General features: G+C 44.7%; 1 protein-coding gene across 4 annotated transcripts in view; it reads right to left on the bottom strand.

The window, feature by feature from the left end:
* Positions 1-20,014, bottom strand: part of LOC143297529 (heterogeneous nuclear ribonucleoprotein K-like) — a 58,789-nt gene that overhangs the window by 28,462 nt on the left and 10,313 nt on the right. For 3 of the 4 annotated variants that reach the window (XM_076609933.1, XM_076609936.1, XM_076609932.1), the window contains exon 2: positions 3,447-3,693. The exons of the other annotated variant lie outside the window; for it this stretch is intronic. In XM_076609933.1, coding sequence (XP_076466048.1) covers positions 3,447-3,480 — 34 coding nt within the window. In that variant the 5' untranslated portion in view covers positions 3,481-3,693. The remainder of the gene's footprint in view (positions 1-3,446; positions 3,694-20,014) is intronic. 4 annotated transcript variants of the gene reach the window in all.

The following is a 20,014-nucleotide window of genomic DNA, read 5'->3' on the forward strand; positions in this document are numbered from 1 at the left end:
CAAACAATCATTCAATACAGACCTTACTGCAAAATAAAAACAGCAATAAGTGCAGAAAGTGTCCTATCAGTGTGTGTGAAATTCTGGTCAACCCAGCTGCTATGGGGCCACCAACCCCGTGAACGAAAACAAAGCAGTTTGTTGTCTTGTTCTTTTTGTTGTTGTTTTTATAAACATACAGGCGAACGGGTTTCACAGAGCAAAAAGACAAGTGACCACACATTAAACAAAGGAACAACGGCAAAAACAACAACAAAAACCAGAGTGGTGGAAAACGGGCATTATATGGCAAAGCTTTTCCTATCCCTCTCAAAAAGCCGTGGATAATACTTGTTTTTATAAGGAGACTGACAAGACCGACTTCTAGAGGGCGAAAGAGAAGCACTTTGGGAAGAAGTGAGGGAGGAGGAGGAGGAGAAAACGGCTTGAGGGACGGGGGGGGGGGGGCAAGACTTGTGGGGCCAAGAGATGTGTATGAAAGCAGAGAATGAAGGAAACATCAGAGGTAAGAGAGCAGGCTGCTATGGGCGGAGGCAAGCCGAGTCCCATTGTTCAGTCTGCCTGTTAACTTGGGTCAATCAATACCTTTCGTCCAGCCCCTTTCCTCATCAAGTCGCTCTGACCATGGTCAGCCTCATGTGCTGACGTCCAAGGAGGCTGGCTGGTGGAGGGTGGGGGGAAGGAAGGAAAACTCAGAAGAATTAGGGGAAAGGGAGTGGAGTGGGAGAGGGGTGGACAGCAGATAAGGATCGACAATTTCTTTGCTGACCACCACTTGCTAATGCCTGTGCTTTTATTCCCACCCGCTCTCCCATTTATCCTCTCAACCCCTGTATATACGTCTGTCTGTCTTTCTGTAATGGTCACGGACTACGGTCAACATCTGCCATTAGCGCTAGCAGAGAAAGGAGGGTAGGGGAAAGGGAGGAGGTTAGGGCAAGGAAAGTGATGGAAAAAAAACAACTGTTCCATCCATCTCCTTCCCAAAACATCAATATGTGTTTTGAATCCATTCATCTGTGCATGTATTTTCAATCTACAGATTCTGTAAGTTTTCCCTTTTCCATTTTTGAAAATAAATAAATAAGTAAGTTTGATTGGCTAAGAGCGGACCGGGCAAGACGGGTCGTCTTTTCACTGTTAGCCGTGCGAAATTTGGCCAAGCAGAGCAAACCGATAGGCCTATTTTGCGTCAGTTTGACATGGTACAGTATATGAAACCAAATCAAATTTCAACCTGGCTCACTTTATTTATGTTGTGGTACACTGTATGCAAATCTAGATGCAGGACACCAGTAAAATAAAATGAATAAATGAGTAAATACATCTAATAAAACAAAATGTTCAGAAACTTACTAACCACCTGTTCAATGGCAACAGTCATGTAAACTGAAATTGAGGGATTGCGGATACATCATAAAAACATACAGAGAACAGGATTAACAGGGAAAAAAAAAGGTGTTTTTTTTCCCAAACTCCAGACTAGACTGAAAATTTCTCATACCAAACAAAACCCCCAAAAGTAGTGATTTTTTTTTTTTTTTTAAATGTGCAACACTGCTGATTACAGAATTTGGCAGATATCCTGTTATCAATGTTCAATTTTCACCACTCTGTTAATTCGTTTAATACATCAAGTGATTAAGCTCTTTGTTGAATGGTACTGGTCAAGGGTTTTATTAACAATTTCCGTGACTTTACCAAGACTTTTTCAGCCCTGGAATTGGTTCTCTCTTTAATGTTCAAGACTTTTCCAAACTTAGCAACTCTGGAGTGTCACAAGCACAAGGAGTTCCCAGAATTCAAATCCTAGACCTCACAAATCCTTGGGATTGGCATGCGAGTCCAACTTCTTGAATATCTTGTACTGTTTACTGAAGCTGATTGTAAAAAAATGCACAATGCACTATTCATTTATCTGCTTATCTTGTGCAAGTGTTAGTTTCTGTATAAACTTAGTTTAAAACAAACCATTATACCTTTGTTCATTGTGGTACCATAATACGCATACATCTTGTCAATAGAAAGTGCAAAGTTTGGTAACATGATGTGAATGAGAAACCAACATAATGTGGTGGTGTTTTTTGTTTTTGTTTTATTAAATAATCATATGCCATGGGCATCTTTCTGATTTTTTTTTTTTTTTTTTTTTTTTTTGATGAGCACTAAGAGTTGTCACAGTTTGGATCTGGTTTACATCTTGGGTTTGATCACAGCCCTGGTTAACTTATTTTTTATTCTAAGCAGTGCCCTGAGTCTGTGCAATGTGGTGTCCTCAGTTCTGTAATGATTGAATGTAGGTTGTAGTTTACATCTTTCAACATCTTTGTTTTCCGCCTTTTTCCTTTTCTCTCCACCTCCTATTTTCTGTTTCATAGTCTGCAAGTGTATTTGTTTTCCTATCAAAGTGGATTTTTCTACACAATTTTGCCAAGGACAACCCTTTTCTTGCCCTGGGTTCTTTTACCAGCACAAAGTGCATGCTGAACACAGGATCTCAGTTCATAGTCTGGTCCAAATACTGGTGTAAGGTCTCTTCTTATAGGTGGCCTAAATGCAACCACAGTCACTAGTGTCAGCTCCCTGCAGATTACTGGCACCGAGATTTCAACAGGAAAAAGTGCAGTGCGATTGTATACAATGTAGTCAGAATGACTTAATACAAGGTAGAAGATAGGGCAAATAAAAGAATGGGGGGTGTCCCAAAATAGTTATTTTCATAACCAATACTGTTATTTTGAATGCGTATGTATATACATTCAAACAAGGCACCAAGTAGCATCAAATATCCATTCAAACAAGGCACCAAGTAGAATCAAATCTGGTGTCCTGATGTTGTAAGAAACAACAGTTGATGGGTATCAACAAATAATTGTACACATCACACAAAAATATAGAAGAGTAAGAACTTCCCTGAGCACTAAAAAAAAAAAAAAAAAAGACTTGGAGAGCAGAGGATGGAGAGAGAAAGGAGATAGTATGTATATGAATATCATATCCATATGACAAACTTTTCCCTCCCCTTACAAGAAAGATAGAGGGAGTGTAAAGGGGGTTGGGGGTTGGGGGGGGGGGGGGGGGCAGACAGAGACAGAGATAAAGACAGCGACAGAGTAAACAGTTGTCAGAAATGCCAAAGATATTCCCTGACTTTTTTTCCCCCATTAATCCACAGATGCACCCACACCCAGCTCTGCTACCATAACTGCAGTGAAACAAAAGAAAGAAAGAAATCAATCAATAATGGCTGGTGCTGCACTGAGAGAGAAACAAAAAACCAGACTTGAGAGTTCATTTCCTCTCCCCAAGCATTCACTTGTGGACTTGTTAAAAAAAAAAAAAAAAAATGACCATTTTATTCTTCACAAACCTTTTCCAACATACAGTGCCACACAAACACACGCACACACTCACACTGGCATGGACACACTCACAGGGTTGCCTACCTTCAACACTGTCCATGTCATCGTGATCGGCCATTGTTGTCACGTGTGGGGACAAGAGCAACAAACAAGGGGAAAAGCTTTCGACAGAGGTGCAGTGATGTGTGAAGGTGGGAAGACAGGGGCCGGCAGGCACCTCAACTTTCGCCCAAGACGGGAAAAGAGAAGGAGCAGGCAAAGGCAACGTCAGACAAAACCGGTTGAGCAACTTCTTTCAATCCCCCTCAGGTTGGGCAGGTAGCAGCAGCAACTACAGACAAGCAAGAGAGGAGAAAAAACACATGGTGGCGTTACATACAAATGAAAGACAATAGCAGCAGCACCCAACACAGCATTGCAAAACAACATAGTCATCACACACACCATGGACAGTACAGTAGGGTGGGGTAGAACACTGCTGTGTCGGGTGTCTGGGGAAGCTGGCAAAGCCGGGGTGCAGGGCAGGTGATGGGGAGAAGGTGGTGTTGGAGGACACAGCACGTGACGCTGGCTGCGCTCCAAATCAATATCCAAGCTGCTGTTTCATCTCGTGTTCGGCAATTATGACCTTTCGTTTGTGTCTGTCAACTCCTGTGCTCTTTCCCCCAATTTCACTCGACCGTACTGCCTCCACTGCCACATGTCTTGTCATTTTGCGTTCTGTTTCAATAGGCATTGGGGTGTGGGGTTGGGAGGGCAGGATGTTGGGGAGAGGGGAAGTATTGATCCTGAAGTGAAAAGAACAATACCGCCATTCTTGAATTGCTTAAAATAGTTTCACCCACTCCCACCCATCCACCCGCCAGTCTACCTAGCTAGTTCCAAGAGATAATTCATTCCATCACCTTTTCTGAAAAGCCATGACACTGTGTGTGTGTGTGTGTGTGTGTGTGCACGCGCGCACATGCGTGAGTGTGTGTATGCATGTGTGCGCGCACTTGGGGGTCGGGGTAGGGTGAAAGTAAGAGAATCAGTTTCTGTGTATAATACTATATCCATGTGTATGCATGCATGAGTGAGCAAAAATAATGTGTTTTTATAATCATCATTCTATGCAAGCACTTTGATGTGGGTGTGGGAGTTGGGAGGTGGGGCAGACTGAGAAACAGTAAGACTAAGAGGCAGACAGATGGACAAAAATGAGAAACAATGACAATGTGTGCAAAAGAATGAGTGAGAACGACCGTGAGCATGCATATGTGCTCACTGATGCACATGCTCACCTGTTTGTGTATGCTGCACGTTCATGGATGCAAGTTAGTGCATATGTGCATGTCAGTGTGTAAATTTCATATTGCCATCTGTGCCTTCTCAGATTGTCTGGAAAAGAGTTTGAGTAGGCAAGTGAAATGCATGTAATTGTAAAGGAGATAAAAGTCTGATGGATTTTACATTCAGTCCACTGAAACAATCTCCAGTAAACAAAAATACCCTCACTAAATATTTTAACTTTTGTTCAAACCCCTTCAGTGCCAGAGGGAAAACAGTAGAAAGTGGTGTTTTAGGTCATGAAAACATTATCCAAAACAATAAGCCTAAAAGCAAAACTGAAAAATGGTCTGGAGATATACCACTCTAAATAAACTGTGTCAATTTTCAGCCTTCCAGAGCTATTTCCCTTTTTCTGGTGAAGTCATCAGTGACGTCAATATGCAGGTACATTTATGGCAGTCAAGGTGTTTAAACCAATGCCATTCCCAAAACCTACATTGCTCAAATACCAAAACATCCACGACCGTCTGTCCATTACTGTAGATGCTAAGGTTGAAACAGTGAATACATCCCCAACCAACCATTAGAAATTATTTGCTGAAGAACACAAGCAACACGCAGACATTACGCGCACACACACACACACACACACACATCAACATCACATCATTTGTCCCCAGCCCCCACCCCTCTCTCTCTCTCCGATATCTGATAATTCTGACAAAATAAGCATACTATGTGGCATGGAAGCTGCCAGTGGAGCCATCACACACATAGAAGGCCACAGTTGGGAGTGTCTGTGAGGAAAACAAAACAGTTATTTCCATTCCACACACTAACTGACAAACCTTATGCTCTTCTTGAATGAAAAGCACATTCTCATAAACACACATGCATCTCATGTCCAGTTCCCAATCATGTTGGTAATTGATGGGGTCTATACTATAATGTGTTCTCCAGCTAACTACTGTGGGCTAATACATAATACAGAGTTCATGCAAACTTTTAGGACAAAAAAAAATTGGGACAATTTAGGAGGGACTTAAAATCATAAATTAGGGTCACATGTCACAAACAATAGAGTAATGAGAAAAACTGACCGACTCATCTGTGTAATGCCTAAAAACGTGTTCTCCAACACAGTCAATACAATCTATGTACAGCAAGTTCCATTTCCAGATCTACAAGTGCTGACATGTAATTTGATATAGATTTGTTCTCTGTGCAACACAATCTATGAACATTGTCTACTGGCTTGCCATTTGTTATTCTTCATAAAATGCTCATAAAAAGACAAGCAGTCTTCTTTGTTTATGGCCTTACATTGGGAACCTTGGTCAATCACATACTGCATGAGTGTGTCACAATGTGTACGTGTCTGTAATTGTGTGCTTATGTGTATGTGTGTGTGTGTGTGTCTGTCACTGTGTGGTGTGTATACTTGTTTTTGATCCAACTGTGTGTCAGTGTGACAGTGAGCACTACATGTGTATATGAGAGAGAGAGAGAGACTGTCTTTACAATTTAATTCTGTTTGAGTGTGCGTGCACTCAAGTGAGTCTAATTTCTCTAAACCTTTCAACTCATACCCATGCAAAATTTCCTTACACACAGACACACACACACTCTTGCATGAAGGGTGAATGACGTCATGCAATACTATTGGAGACTGGGAGAAGAAGACAATGGTGATAGTGAAACTGAAAGGTTCAAATGGGAGACACACTGAAACAAATAAATGTTGCATACACGTAATGGGGATGTATCTTTGGTGCATCAGCTATAGATCCAGATCTAAACAACGTATTCTATCAATAGCAGAGTAATTTCTGCGCACACACACACACACACACAGCACTGACGTCAAATGAGGCTTTTAAGGGGTCCTTTAAAAGATTCCAAAACTTTGGGGGAGCGGAATGGGGGTGGGGGGGTGGGGGGTTATAAAGCTCTGTGCGAGCTTGAAGACAAAAGGCTGCCATCTTATTGTTGTCACTGCTACAGAACGTCACAGTGACACAGAGAGAGAGAGAAGGGTGTGCGTGTGTGTTGGGGTGTGTGTGGTGGTGGTGGGGTGTCTATGTAAAACTAAGCGCCCAACACCAGTATACAAACCAGTCAGTCCTGTCCTCACAACCAAACCCGACCCATCTATACCTGACACCCACCCACCGTCCCCATGTCTACCCATTGTTTCTTCGGGACCCAGACTCCTGACTGGCATCGATCTCCTGGGAGCTTGGTCACAGTCCGCTTGCTCCACTCTGATGGCGGCCCCAGGCCCATTGTCGTCAGGCAGTCTGCCTCCATCCGCCTGTCGCTCGCTGGACCATTGTTTCCTGCCATCAGGCCCACAATGGCCCCGGCTACACACTCATAATGCGCACCCGGACCACTGCAAACACGGCCGCATTTAAATTTAATGCGCACCCGGTTAAAGAGGATCGATGTAGTTCGATATGCTGTGTGCGGCTCGAGAGGACCCGGGTATTGACGAAACTACCCCGTGCCACGCTTCCTCCCTTTTTTTCCCGCTCCACGACTTGGTCCGTCCCCTTTCCAACGCTATGTACATGGCCCAGGGCTTGTACGCGTGTACGTGTGTACACGCGCATGTCACTGTGTGCGCGGGCGCGGGCGCGCGCGCAAACACGTGGCGTGTCCGTACGCGTGTGCCGTAACTCGGTCCCGATCAATCCAAGAGTTTCTTGATACGACGACTTGTTAACTATGTTCTAACACGCACGCCTGCAGTCGTCAGGAATATTTTCCCCACATGCAGAGCGCCTGCAAGAAACGTGATCCTGGCTATCAACTACTTTTTTAAGCCCCAAATCGCACTGCGATTCTTTACGCATCCCGATAGTCTGTTCGTTTTCTGGGAAACAAGTACTCGGCCACAGAAGAAAAATTCAAACGCGGATATCTGATGCAAGTGAACGTATAATAAAAAGAACTCTTTTTTTTTTCTTTTTCTTTTTTTCAAGAACAAAAACGCGAGCTATAGTTGCCAATAACGCTACCGAATTGGAGCAGACAAAACAAGTAAAAGGAACCGAAAAAAAAAGAGTACACGTCATCGACAGGAAACGGGGTTTATTGAGGAGAAAGAAAGAAAAATCACACAATCACAGAGAAAATAGAAATAAGAACGGACTTAGATGTGGGTCTACTGGGAAAGGGAAACTGATCAGAATAATAATAATAATAATATTATTATTTTAAAGAAGAAAGGGGGGAGGGGGGAGAGGCTGACGGAGTGAGTGTACACGAGACGACGAAACTTGAGCGCACTTTACGAGCAAGAACATGTTAAACCGGTGACTCGTTTCTTTATTCCAACCACCCCCGCCGCCAGTATTTTCAGCCCGACACTGCCATTACTATTATTTGCCGACCTCCTCATCACCACCACCCCTCCACCCCTTTAAAAAAAAAATCAAAATTTATTCTATTTTAACCTTTGTTTACTTTTCCATACATCAATATCGTTGATCTAACATTTCTTCCCACTCTTGCCCTTCTTTGTCCGTTTGTGTGTGTGTGTACGTGCCACTGTGTGTACGCGTGCGCGCGCATGCACACGCGCACGCACGTGTGTACGCGCGTGTGCGCACACGTACGCACGTGCGTCCTTTTCCGCCGCGTGCCCAGAGCCGAATACGACAGCTGCGGCCATTACCGAGCGGGAATTTCTCACACAATCGGAAAGGCTATTCAGGTGCCTAAACGGTCAGCGCGTAACTGGACATTAGTACCCATCCCCACCCCCTTCCCTGTAATCCCCTCCTTCTCTCCACTCCCCCTATCATTTCTGCTGCTCTTTGTTCCTCCTAAAAGTCGAAAATCGCTCGGGAGCAAGGTCCATTATTAATAATCAAAAAGCGCGTACACCGGGGAAGCAAATCTCGGCCGGGCTTACACAATTTCTGGGTCTGCGCACGCTAAGTGCTGCTCGACACAGGCTTCCAGAAAAACAACAGGTCGCGCGTGCTACCACCGTGTAACGTCTGGGAAGTTACCATGCATGGATCTACCATCCACCGATTTCGTCTCGCAGACTCTGGCAGCAACGAGGGTAGGAGAGAAAAAAAGTGTGTGTGTGTATGTAATGTTCGAACTATCCAAGTCAAAAACGTCAGTGAATGTCAGCTGGTTTTCCTGATTGATAAAAATTATTGTTTATGCCAATTAATCGGATCACATGAACGACTTCTTTTAACTTAAAAAAAAAAAAAAAAAAATTGTGTTTGTTTATACATATTGTCACACATCATGCGAACATGCACGTCCGATTCAGTCTGTATCGCACCAACAAATGTGCACCTGCAACACGAGACAGAAAGAAAAAAAAAAGAGCAGCGGGAGGGGTGGGGTGGGGTGTTCCGGTTAAAAAAATAATAAAAAAAACAACAAACGCCAGTGCCGGGTACCGTTCTCTCTCTCTCTCTTCTGCAGACACGGTAATGTGATCTGTATGTGCTCAAGATGTAAGAAAGACGTAGAGAGGCGAAGGGGGAGGACAATCAAAGGACAGCCGAGATGATTCTGAAAGACGCGACAGAACGAGACAGAAACAGACATGGAAATAAGCTGAGTCAGTTGAGAGAGAGAGAGAGAGAGAGAGAGGGTGGATACGGTGAAGAGCTTTGTATCAGATGAATGTCCAGTTTTATGGGTCAAAGACCTTTAGAAAAATAAATAATTTTTTTAAGTGTTTTTAAACGGTATTTGGAAACAACTCTTCTGGGCCACTAAGGGATATGGTTGCAAGACATGTTCGACCCACACCTTGTGTGAAACTTAACTCGAACTTGCAATTTTCTCTGGGGAGGTTTTGTTGGTAGTCTAGCGTAATTATCAAGACCTCTGTCAAATCCCTTCTCATTTCCCCCTCTTTCTTATTCTGTATGCATGCGAAACCTGTGACATCACTAAATAATTAATGCAGCATGAGCGCAAAGAAAGTGGAAATAAACTCTCGAAAACAAACTTCTCAAAGAGATCATGGTCTTTCTGATAATGTAATGTTTATCAAAAGCAGGATTTCTTTGTCGAAGTGGGATTATTATGCCGTATTTCAAAATCGGCGTCCGTTCAATCTCTAACAATGTCACAGCCGGGAATACTTGGTATTGCCAACTCGTACTGCAGACAAATCACAATTACTGTATGGAGAAAAAAAAATAATGATAAACACATAAAATACTGCCAAGAAATAGCACAGCCAACCGTTAAAAAAACCCGTAACACGTCACATAACTATTGTCAGAACTATTCAGAGATTAAGTCTGTTTTCTTATCTGCCCCTGCTTTTATTTACTTTCTGTTCGCGCACCGTGGCCATAATCTTCCTCCCTTTATACATGTGTTTCTAGGGACCAGAGAGGCGTAAGCCGCACAAAGCCATCATTACACAAAATGAAGATGAGTCGCGCGGCCAAGTCACCAAGATTAGGCCGAACCAGCGGGTATAATCACGGAACAACAGACTGGAAAGCCCCCCCACCATCCTGGCAAACAACAACAGGCCAGTTTTCAATATCACCTGGGCAAGTCTGGGGGGACAGCGCATCTGGTGAAGGTTTAATGACAATCAGTGGGCGGAAAACAGGCCGCAGCAGCAGCCCTAGAAGACCGTCCCTAGCAATCTGGACGGCGCCTAATTGACGTGACAGCTCCGCTCTTCACCAAGCTTGATGACCACAGCGGCATAGTTGAAAGACGAGCTCCAAAGCAGGAGATTAGCACCTGCGTGTGGCCAGCTAGGCAGGGAGAGGTGGAGGTGGGGTGGGGAGGGTGGGGAGGTGGGGCAAATGCGGGCGCACTAGCATGACCATCTTTTTGAGGCCCTTCTTTTTGAGGCCCCTTCTTTTCTTCTCTTTTCTTTTTTTTTTTTAAAAAACCAACCAAACACCCTGCCTGCCCCTTCTCCATATGTGGCAGTGCGCTCACACACACGTATTTGTACGTGTGCATGACACACGCCATAAAGAAAACAGCACGTGGCGTTCAATGACGTTCTATCTGGGTATGTAGTGGCTCCTATTCTCTAACCTGCGCACTAGGGTTTTTATACATGTACAGATGTGGAGAGAAATATGTCTTTCTAATAGTGTACTACAGAGGGTGATTTTATTCCTTTTGGGGGGGGGGGGCCGAGGGGGCGGGGGGGTTGTGGCAATGCTGTGCCTTTGTGTGTGCTCAATCACAAACGCGTACACATCAAAGAGAGACAGACTGGCAGGCAGTCACACAGCCAGTATGAGACACTGTCAGAGACAGTACAAATTATTTACAGTGACCACCCCAACCTTGTTACAGATCTCTTCCATATCTTCACAATACTTCTTCCTCCCCATTCTCTCCCTCTCTCTCTCAACAATCTCACAGCACGGCCTTCCAGTACTATACTGCCAGCAGCTTCACTTGAGCCTATGCCACAGTTGGCGCTCAACAGCTTCAAAGTTAACGAACCAGTCGAAACTTGCAACACCCCCAACTCGCTCATGAATAATTCAACTTGTGCACGTGAGGCCGGGAACCGGACAGAAAACGCACTGATGGGAGGAGAAGTGGAAAGGTAGGGAAGGGAGGAGGGGGGGGGGGGGCGGTTCCAGGAAGGTAGGGAAGGGAGGGCGGACGGGCGGGTGTCGCCGACACAGGCCGCTCGCTGCCATTGCCGCAGCAAGCCGCACACGACCACCTGAGGGGAGTCGGGTGGCAGGCACCCCCCCTTTGTTTCTCCCCTGGGGGCGGGCGGATGACGGCCATCGATCGCCGGCTTTTTCCACCCCGAGTTCTTATTGATTCCAGCAAGTGGTTCCCCCGTACCACACACCTGAACGCCACATCAGCCTCGCTAGATGATCGATCTGCCTGGCCAGGACTGGCTGGCTACCCGCCACGACCTGCCCACTGAAGTTTTTTGCCGAGTGAAGTATGGCTGGCTGTCCAGCTTGCGACTCAAGATGGAGGGGCAGGAGGAAAAGGTCGTCGCCTGATGCGTTTTTACGTTCAATGTATGTATCCGACAGAAAAAAAAGGAGGGGGTGGGGATCCTGGTCCCCGTGACAACTTGCAGGAAGAACTGCGTCATGAACTGCACTGTCACCTCTTTTCCCTGGACATGCACCTCACAACTATCCAATGCATACACCTCCAACAACTTCCAGATTTTCATTCTCCTTTGTTAACATCAAACTTTCGTTTCTCCTGTGTTAAGTATTTCATTAACCATGGAAGCGCACTGGCTTTGCACTATACATCTGTGCGCGCTCAGATACTGTTTTAGAACGTCAAACCGCGGAAGGGTAACACTAAGGCGAAAGAAAAATGCGTCACCATGTCTTCATAAAAAACGCCAAGCTACGAGCAGATCTTGCACACAAACGCAAAACCAGGAACAAAAATGTGCAAACACGCTTGCGCGTGAATATGCGTGCCGAATGTGTTTGTATGCGCGCGTGCGTGCGCGTACACGCGCTCTCCACCCATTCTCGTGTTCGTGTTCAGCTCACTGGTCAACACATGGAATGTTCCATCATGCGACGCGAGATGGGCGTGACGCAGGTGCGCGGTCCAATCTGGAGTGTACAAAAACTCATTTTCCCCTCATTAAAATCTGAACCTCGCCTCCCTTCCTTCCTTCGTGATTCTCGGCAATGGTCAAGCGGAATTAGAGAAAGGTTACCAAGGAAACCACGGGTGTCGTGAGGAAATTACATGCTGGAAGGCCTCGGAAGACGGGTCTAACACGGTAAGAGCAATCATGACCTGTTTGTTCGGTGGCTGAAATGAACAGGAGAAAGGTGAATCCAGAGAGATGGAGACAGCTACAGACTCAGGGAGAGAGAGAGAAAAAGAAAGAAAAAGAGAGGGAGGGGGAGAGAGAGAGAGGGAGAGAGAGAGGGAGAGAGAATGCTTAGGGGGCGGGGCGGGGCGGCGGGGGAATGAAGGAGAGGCTGGCTATGCGTTTTGTTTGCTCAAAGCGCAGAACCGACAATGGCAACGAAGTTCTCCGACGGATGAGGAAAATAAGACTAGCGGAGAAAGAGGGATGGAGGGATACAGAGAGAGGCAGAGAGACAGAGCGCACAGCTGCATGTGTTCCCTATATCCACCGAGAAACAGAAGGGGAAAATGTTCGGAAGTGTTGAACACTCAAAAACAGTGGGGGAAAAAATATCACGGGGCAACCCTCCAACTGTGTTAAAAACCGGCCAACTGTGGTGGCTGTTCGAGATGGCAGTCCTCTTTACCCCCCCCCCCCCATCCCCCGCACCCCTCCTCCCTGCCGCCCTCAACTTTCTCCCCCATTCTCCCGTTCCCTCACCCTAAGTTCATCCTCTGGTACTGCTGAACAGGTCTGGTCCCCAACACATAACGCGACTGATTAAACCGACCAATAAATCCAATCATCTACTATCCTGTTCTAATCAGTTTTAGCCATCACACTGTTCACATTTAAGAACCACCATAGCGATCGCCAAATAATTAGTTTTCTTAATCTACCTTTTTTTTAATGGGTGGTGTTAAGTTTGCATGTAAGCTTTAGAGTACGACCGACTGAACAACTATATATTAGATTTCAAATTCCATGGCATCTATGTGGTCCGTTAATTAGCTTAGTATTATTGGAAATAGAATCCCGACTATTTCTAGCGGCCAATCTAAATAAAAGTCGGTATGGACGGAATTTGACTGAAAGCTATCTCCATTTATCCTTGTCCATCCCGAACCTAAATGCGAGTTGGGAGAGGAGGGAGACTGGGAAGGAGACGACATCGAGTTCTCTCCTATCAACTTCTTCCTTATTATTGGGGGAGGGGGAAGAGCAGGGGGTGGGGGGGACAGACAGACAGACATATTTTGAGACAGACCGGAAAGCAGAGAGAAATTCAAAAGAGAGAGATTCGGAGAGATATGCCTCACAAAGACTATCTCAGAAAGAGAGACAGACGGAAACAGCCTGATTCACTGTTCGGGAAGTGGAAAGAGAAAATGAATCGCGCCGACACGAAAGACAGAGGCCGACGGACGGAACGTGCAAAATTGATAAGCACTCCATTTCGCACGGCATCAAAGTTTGACGTCGTCAGCTGGGTGCCCGAGGCGGCTTCAGCCCAAAGGCAAAGGTGATCAAACATTTACGACCGGTGCTGGGTGTCGATGCCATACTGCTTGAACAGTTGGCTGGTCGGCACGCACACACGGACGCAAACACGCGCGCTCGCGCACACACACACACACGCGCGCGCGCGCGCGTACAGGACGGGGAACATGGCGTGCCAGTGCTTTTGTCTGATTTGCCATTGGTTTTTCGAACACTACCACCACCACTCCCCCCATCTCTCAAATTCAGGATCGCACGCTCCAATACCCAAATGTACACACATCCATGCACTGATGTTCAGTCAACTGGCCTCAAACGTTCGAAACCCGACTCCGAATAACACACTGGCACAAATAGCCGGAACAGGATAATTTAAACGACTGTGTTTGCACACGCGAGTCAAAAATGGAAATAGAAGACGAGCCATATTAATGGGTTTTTGTCAGTCCTCGATACACCCCTCTCCCTTCCACCATCTTTATTTACACATTGCCTTTAAAAGAGAGGGCGTGTGTAGAATCTGCATGTCTGTCCGTAGTTATCAAACCAGTATGTCTGTCATCAAAGCTGTCCTTTCACCAAAACGCTCACGTTTGATTTCTACATGGTGCAAGCCCAAATCTGGCATTCCCATGCACTACTTCAGACCTCCATTTCACATCGAATATTACAAATAAGACGTGTACTCCTGTGTGGTCTGAGGTGTGCGTGTGTGGAGGGGATATGGGGTGGGGGTAGGGAGAGGAAGAAAAAAGCTGTAACCTACCTATCATTCTGAACACATATGCAAACGATGTCGTATCCAATGATCTAAACTGTGTTAAAATCATTCCATCAATTTTAAAGAATTGAAACCATGAGCAACGCGAAGGCATTCATCATGAACACCCACTTCGCAACACGCAAATGCATGTATACACGAGCGAACGTATGCATCGAGAGAGACAGACAAGAGACAGATAAATGATAAAACCAAAAACAACCCCAGACATAGAAAGCCGACCATACCGCATACTGAGAAAATCCCGGCAGCACGTTGTGTTACAAGAGAAAACCACTATGGATGCGTGTGTGGGGAGGGGGAGTAAATAGGAGGAGGGGAGGTGGGTGGAAGTCCACGGCAGATGTTTGCATCCTGATGAAGACCAACAATGAACCATAATCTTCAACAAACTAATGGACCCACCAGTACTTATACCCGTCGTTCCTAGTACCGTGTCTCGTCAGTCGTATGCTAATGGAATCGCACAATGGTCAGCTAATGAACAAACTGCGTTCTTTGCTCCATTCCCCATCTACCCGACTCCTCATGCTGCCCAGACTCGCGTCATTTGTTCATACCAATGGATAGAAACGCGGTCCTACACAACCACATAAGTGAACGAACATGAATACTGACAGGCAGGATCCCAACCCACTGTCAGCTTCAAAAACTTTCAAACATTGTTCAAAACGTTTCTCTTTTCAACCCAAAACTCAAGCCATTATATTATTACCACATACGCACACTTCCTCACTGGTTAAAAGATTTTTCTTCCCAGCTGAACTGAACACTGCCAGTGGCCTTTTGTGATTCGCTTCCTTTGGGACACTCTGCAGAGACGCATCCGCCTCTTCCCTCCCTACACCTCTCCTCACCTCCACGTCGATCAATTAAGAAACAAGGACAGTGTGCACAGAGACAGACAGAGAGAGAGAGAGAGAGAGAGAGAGACCCCACCCCCTTTCAACTTCAGTCCACCCACCCACGCTCCCTCCCCCCGTCACAGTTCATCTGAGCATAATGAACGCGCGGAGCTAATCCTCGGTGAAAGGAGCGCACCCAGAGACCAGAGGCTGGAACAATAGCGGTGCCGCCAAAGCGGATCTCCGAATCGAAGACCTGGGATTCAGCGAAAACAATGACCTGGAAGACTTTAGACGAACATTCCCACCATCCTCTCTACCTCCCCATCCCCGACCCCCCATCTCTTCCCCACATCCTTCCTTTCTGTATTCATTTCTGCCATGGATCCTCTTTGGTCAAACTTTGCCTATTCGACAACAGAAACGAGATCAGAAAGAAAATGAACAGACGGCCCCGCTGTTTCTAACGACGATAGACGCTGATGTAGTTAGTGGAAAGAGAGGTTGGGGAGGGAGGGAGGCATCGGGTCTTATCCTGTTCCACTGTTACAAAACAGCCAGCAGCTTCTAGACAACAATCGCATGTTGGCATTTCAAATCCGTGTTCTGTCATCTCATTTTCCAGTCTTCTCCTCAGTTTTTCTTTTTTCCTTCACACTTTTTCGCACGGGGGGGTAGTTAGAAATCACAATTTAGAGTGACCGCAGGACAGATGCTCAACTGACAATATTAACTCATACATGCTATGTGGGCAGAAGCTCCTTGTAAAACCTAGCCAACAACTTCCCTTCCCCAGTTTCTACCCCTCCGCACCCCCTAAGACCTGGCAACTTTAATCAGTTTGGCCATAACAACCCCTTAAAATGGTATTTACTGTCAAAATAAATGCAGATGCTGCTGCATATTTTGCTAAGGTAAAAAATGAAACCAAAAACCCTAATGAATTTTCAATAATTTCATTAAAAGAAAAAAAGGTCTAATATATTAAACAGGAACAAAACAACATTAACTCCAAAGAAAGCACATTATCTGTTTCAGTCTTCAACCAGAGTTGAAAGTGAATGAAACAAAAGCAAAAAATGTCCATTACATTGTGGGAGGAGGACTCGTCTGGATACTGGTCAGCTATCATATTCATGCTCTGAAAGGTACAGAACATTTAAAAAATCAAGCGTTCTCACAGCAAGCGATTCTCAGTAGCACGAAGAAGCACTTCAGTTAGTATTATTTTACATAGTGACAATGTTCTGCAATACTTATGATGTTAAAAAACAATCGAACTCTAACTGCAATGTTTTTGAAATTCTGTCTGCACTGACATTAAAAATCACAAAGAAAAAGAAGACTGCAAATGTTAAGTCTGCTCACTCATCCACTGCAATCCCTCCTGGCCACAAGAGCAAAAACCTATCCAACAAAGAACAAATGAAAGGAAGAAAGATCAGACAGGCTTCACTTAAAACAGACGGTGACACTGCCATGAAAACAGGTTTATTGAATGCTGGACTAAAGCACCAATGCAACATGCTTTTGTCTTGGGTTGCCATGGTGGTAGGGCAACAATCATACACATACTTTAATGTCTTTGTTAGATTGTGCATTGCTGAAATGCTTCTTTCCCATGCTTGGCATCCGCAACCCATTACTGGATGTGGGTGTTGTCACTAACCTGGCTCCATCCCTTCCTCACAACACCAACCATGTCAATGAGTCAACTGCTGTCAATGATATTGTCATATCTGCTGCCAATGACATTATTTCCTGGTGCAGCAAAAGCAACAACAGTAATGGTAAGCAACAACAGTAAATGGCCTTTGATGCCCTAGTAAGCCCTCTTCATCATTCTAATTACTTTCGTGTTTCTGCCAAATCAAAAATATGTATGCAAGCCATTTAATTCATTTTCAAACATGCACGCATTTCTGTGGCATTTGATTCAGAAGTGAGCACCAAAGTCCAGTCTCTGAATCTTCCTTAAAACAAAGACAATTGAAAACAACAACAGCCATGCTAGTACTTGATTTCTCCCATTTTGCCTTTAACAAGTCAGTGTTGAGAAATCAGTTGTATGAAACATAAGATAACTTTGAACTGTAATGCTGACAAATTCTTCAGCCGAAAATTATGTAAACTGTGTACATCTTTACATCTGATGGAATGCAAGTCTGCACTGTGTTGTTTTTTTTTTCCTTTCACAATATGCTAAAAACCACCTTCAAGTTGACTTTGACTGATAATTCATAGACAATAGTCCATGTTCCACAGTCAAGCGTATCACCCTTCTTGAACTTTCTTGGCTGAATATCTAACAATAAGCAGATGCACATTTACCAATATAAAAAAATGTTTTAAGACAAAAACAACACCAGCTGAATGATAATGGTATGTATGTGCGTAAGTACATGCGGCATAATGTGTGTGCTGCCTAAGTGAGCATGTCTACAAGTAAACATCTGAGTTTGCTTTTATGAGTTACCACTGCAAATGACTGCACTTATCACCTATGATTCAAATGTATCCACTTGTGAGGTCTGTTCTATCCAGCTCACTCAAATTATGAAAAACAACGAAACAAAATTGAGTGAATGAATGTGTTGCTATATGTACAGTATTCATTCACCCTAACATAAACTTCATGGATTACAATTTCATTTCTTCATCCACAATGAACCACCAAGAAATGAACAAAATGGTCAACAGGAAGCTGTCACTGAAGTGTCAGCCAGGCTGTCAGCAAGCCTGTCAGCAGGCACAAGCATGTTCATGAGTGATTGCAGATATATGCCACAGTCTCCATACCCTATCCACCCACCCCAACCCTTCACACCACCTCTTGCCCCCCACCCTCCTCCCTCCTTTTCTTTTTGAAACTATGAAAGCAATCACCAGGCAGAACCGGCCTGGGCAGTTTTCAAGCCAAAAGCAGGAAGAGCTCTTTGCCAGCTGCCTTCACAAAGGCTGCAGGAATTCAATGTTCTGGGAACGCATAGCAACGTCCCACACAACTCACAACTCAACCAACCACCCAACAGCAACCTTTAACCGCCACCCCCTCTACCACCTTCACCACCCACACCTCCATCCCGTTTCTCTGCCTTCTTCACTATGGGCTGTGAAATAAAGGAACTGAGAGGAAAACCTGTTTGACCCGTTTGATGCTTGAAGCTCTGGCAGCGATTGGAAAATCGACAGTGGGTGATTCAGACTTCCCACACATGATGAAAGACACAACGTGCATTCTCTTCAAATATTGATGATCTTTATTCTTCATATTTTTGTTCTCCAGAACTTTCGAGGCTTTGAAACAATAAAACTGAAAAGAAGTATTCTTCAAAATGTTGAAGTTTGCCTTCCTCCCCACCCTCAAACTCCCCCTCCTCTTCCCTTTTTCAACCCCCTCCACACCTCCATCTCCTAACCTTCTATCAGCATGTGTGTGCGCGCGCGCGTGTGCGTGCGCACGCCACACACAATTGTGTGCATGTATGCACTAGTTCCAGTATATGTGCATTCACAGCATATCTAAGAAAATAACTGAAGCATTTCCAGAATAAAAGATCAAAATGGATGGCACTGAGTTCTCAGCTATCTGTACAACTAGGAAAGCAGGAAGCATAGAGTTGGGACTTATAGCTTTCTTAAAAGCCAGCTATAGCATAACTTCTTTGAATCACAAACATTAATATTAATAATAATAGTTGTTTTCTATATTAGTAGTAACAAGTTTGTGCCTGCCTATGTGTGCGTAGTGTTAGGGTAGCTGTTAGATACACATGTATGTTAAAATGTATGTATGCAGTGTGTATGTGTGTGTGTGTGTGTGGGGGGGGGGGGGGGGGGTCACATTTTGGTGTGTATTTAACATAGATGTAATGTTTAATGTTAACAAAAGCGTTTTTTGTAAAGCACCTAGAGCAGGTTTCTGGATAGTGTGCTATATAAGTATCCATTATTATTATTATTATTAACAAGTTATGAAACAATTTGTTTATTAAAGAGACAGCTCAGTCGCACATTCATTCCACAGGACCATCTGAAACACAACCTGTTTTCTTTGTCACTGTTGTGTGGTGGAAACACTCACTAGAACATAATGATAATACCATCCTGCTCCTCTCCATATACCTTTTCCAACATAAAATAGCAGCAGGTGTGGAAGAGGGAGGGAAGCAAGAGACTGAATGCGGTGGACAGTTGTAAGGTGATAGCAGTTATCGACTGGAGTCCGTGGTTATCACTAACGTGGACCCAGCACACGGAAATCAATAATCAATTATGCATGGCTGGCAGATGCAGGTGAACCCAGGCAGGGAGACAGACGTACAGGAGAGAAAGGGGACACAAACCTCCTGTCCACACATGCAGAGAAGGCAATCCAGCAGTGAATAACACCTGCCACAACCCTAACAGGAGACCTCTAGGCAACCACCACACCTATGCCTACCACATGACTAACCATATTGATTTTCTTGCCCACCAAGAAAAAACTGATGCGGGCAAACCTTGTCAACATTACAAACTGATGCGGGCAAACCTTGTCAACATTACAATCGGATCAGAATTTAGAATCAGATCTCCAGACTTCTGTACCCGAGCATCATGTGTAAAGAAATTGGTAAATGCTGTAAAACCTTAAAGT

Source organism: Babylonia areolata, chromosome 22 (genome assembly GCF_041734735.1).
Source record: "Babylonia areolata isolate BAREFJ2019XMU chromosome 22, ASM4173473v1, whole genome shotgun sequence".
NCBI classification, from domain to species: domain Eukaryota; kingdom Metazoa; phylum Mollusca; class Gastropoda; order Neogastropoda; family Buccinidae; genus Babylonia; species Babylonia areolata.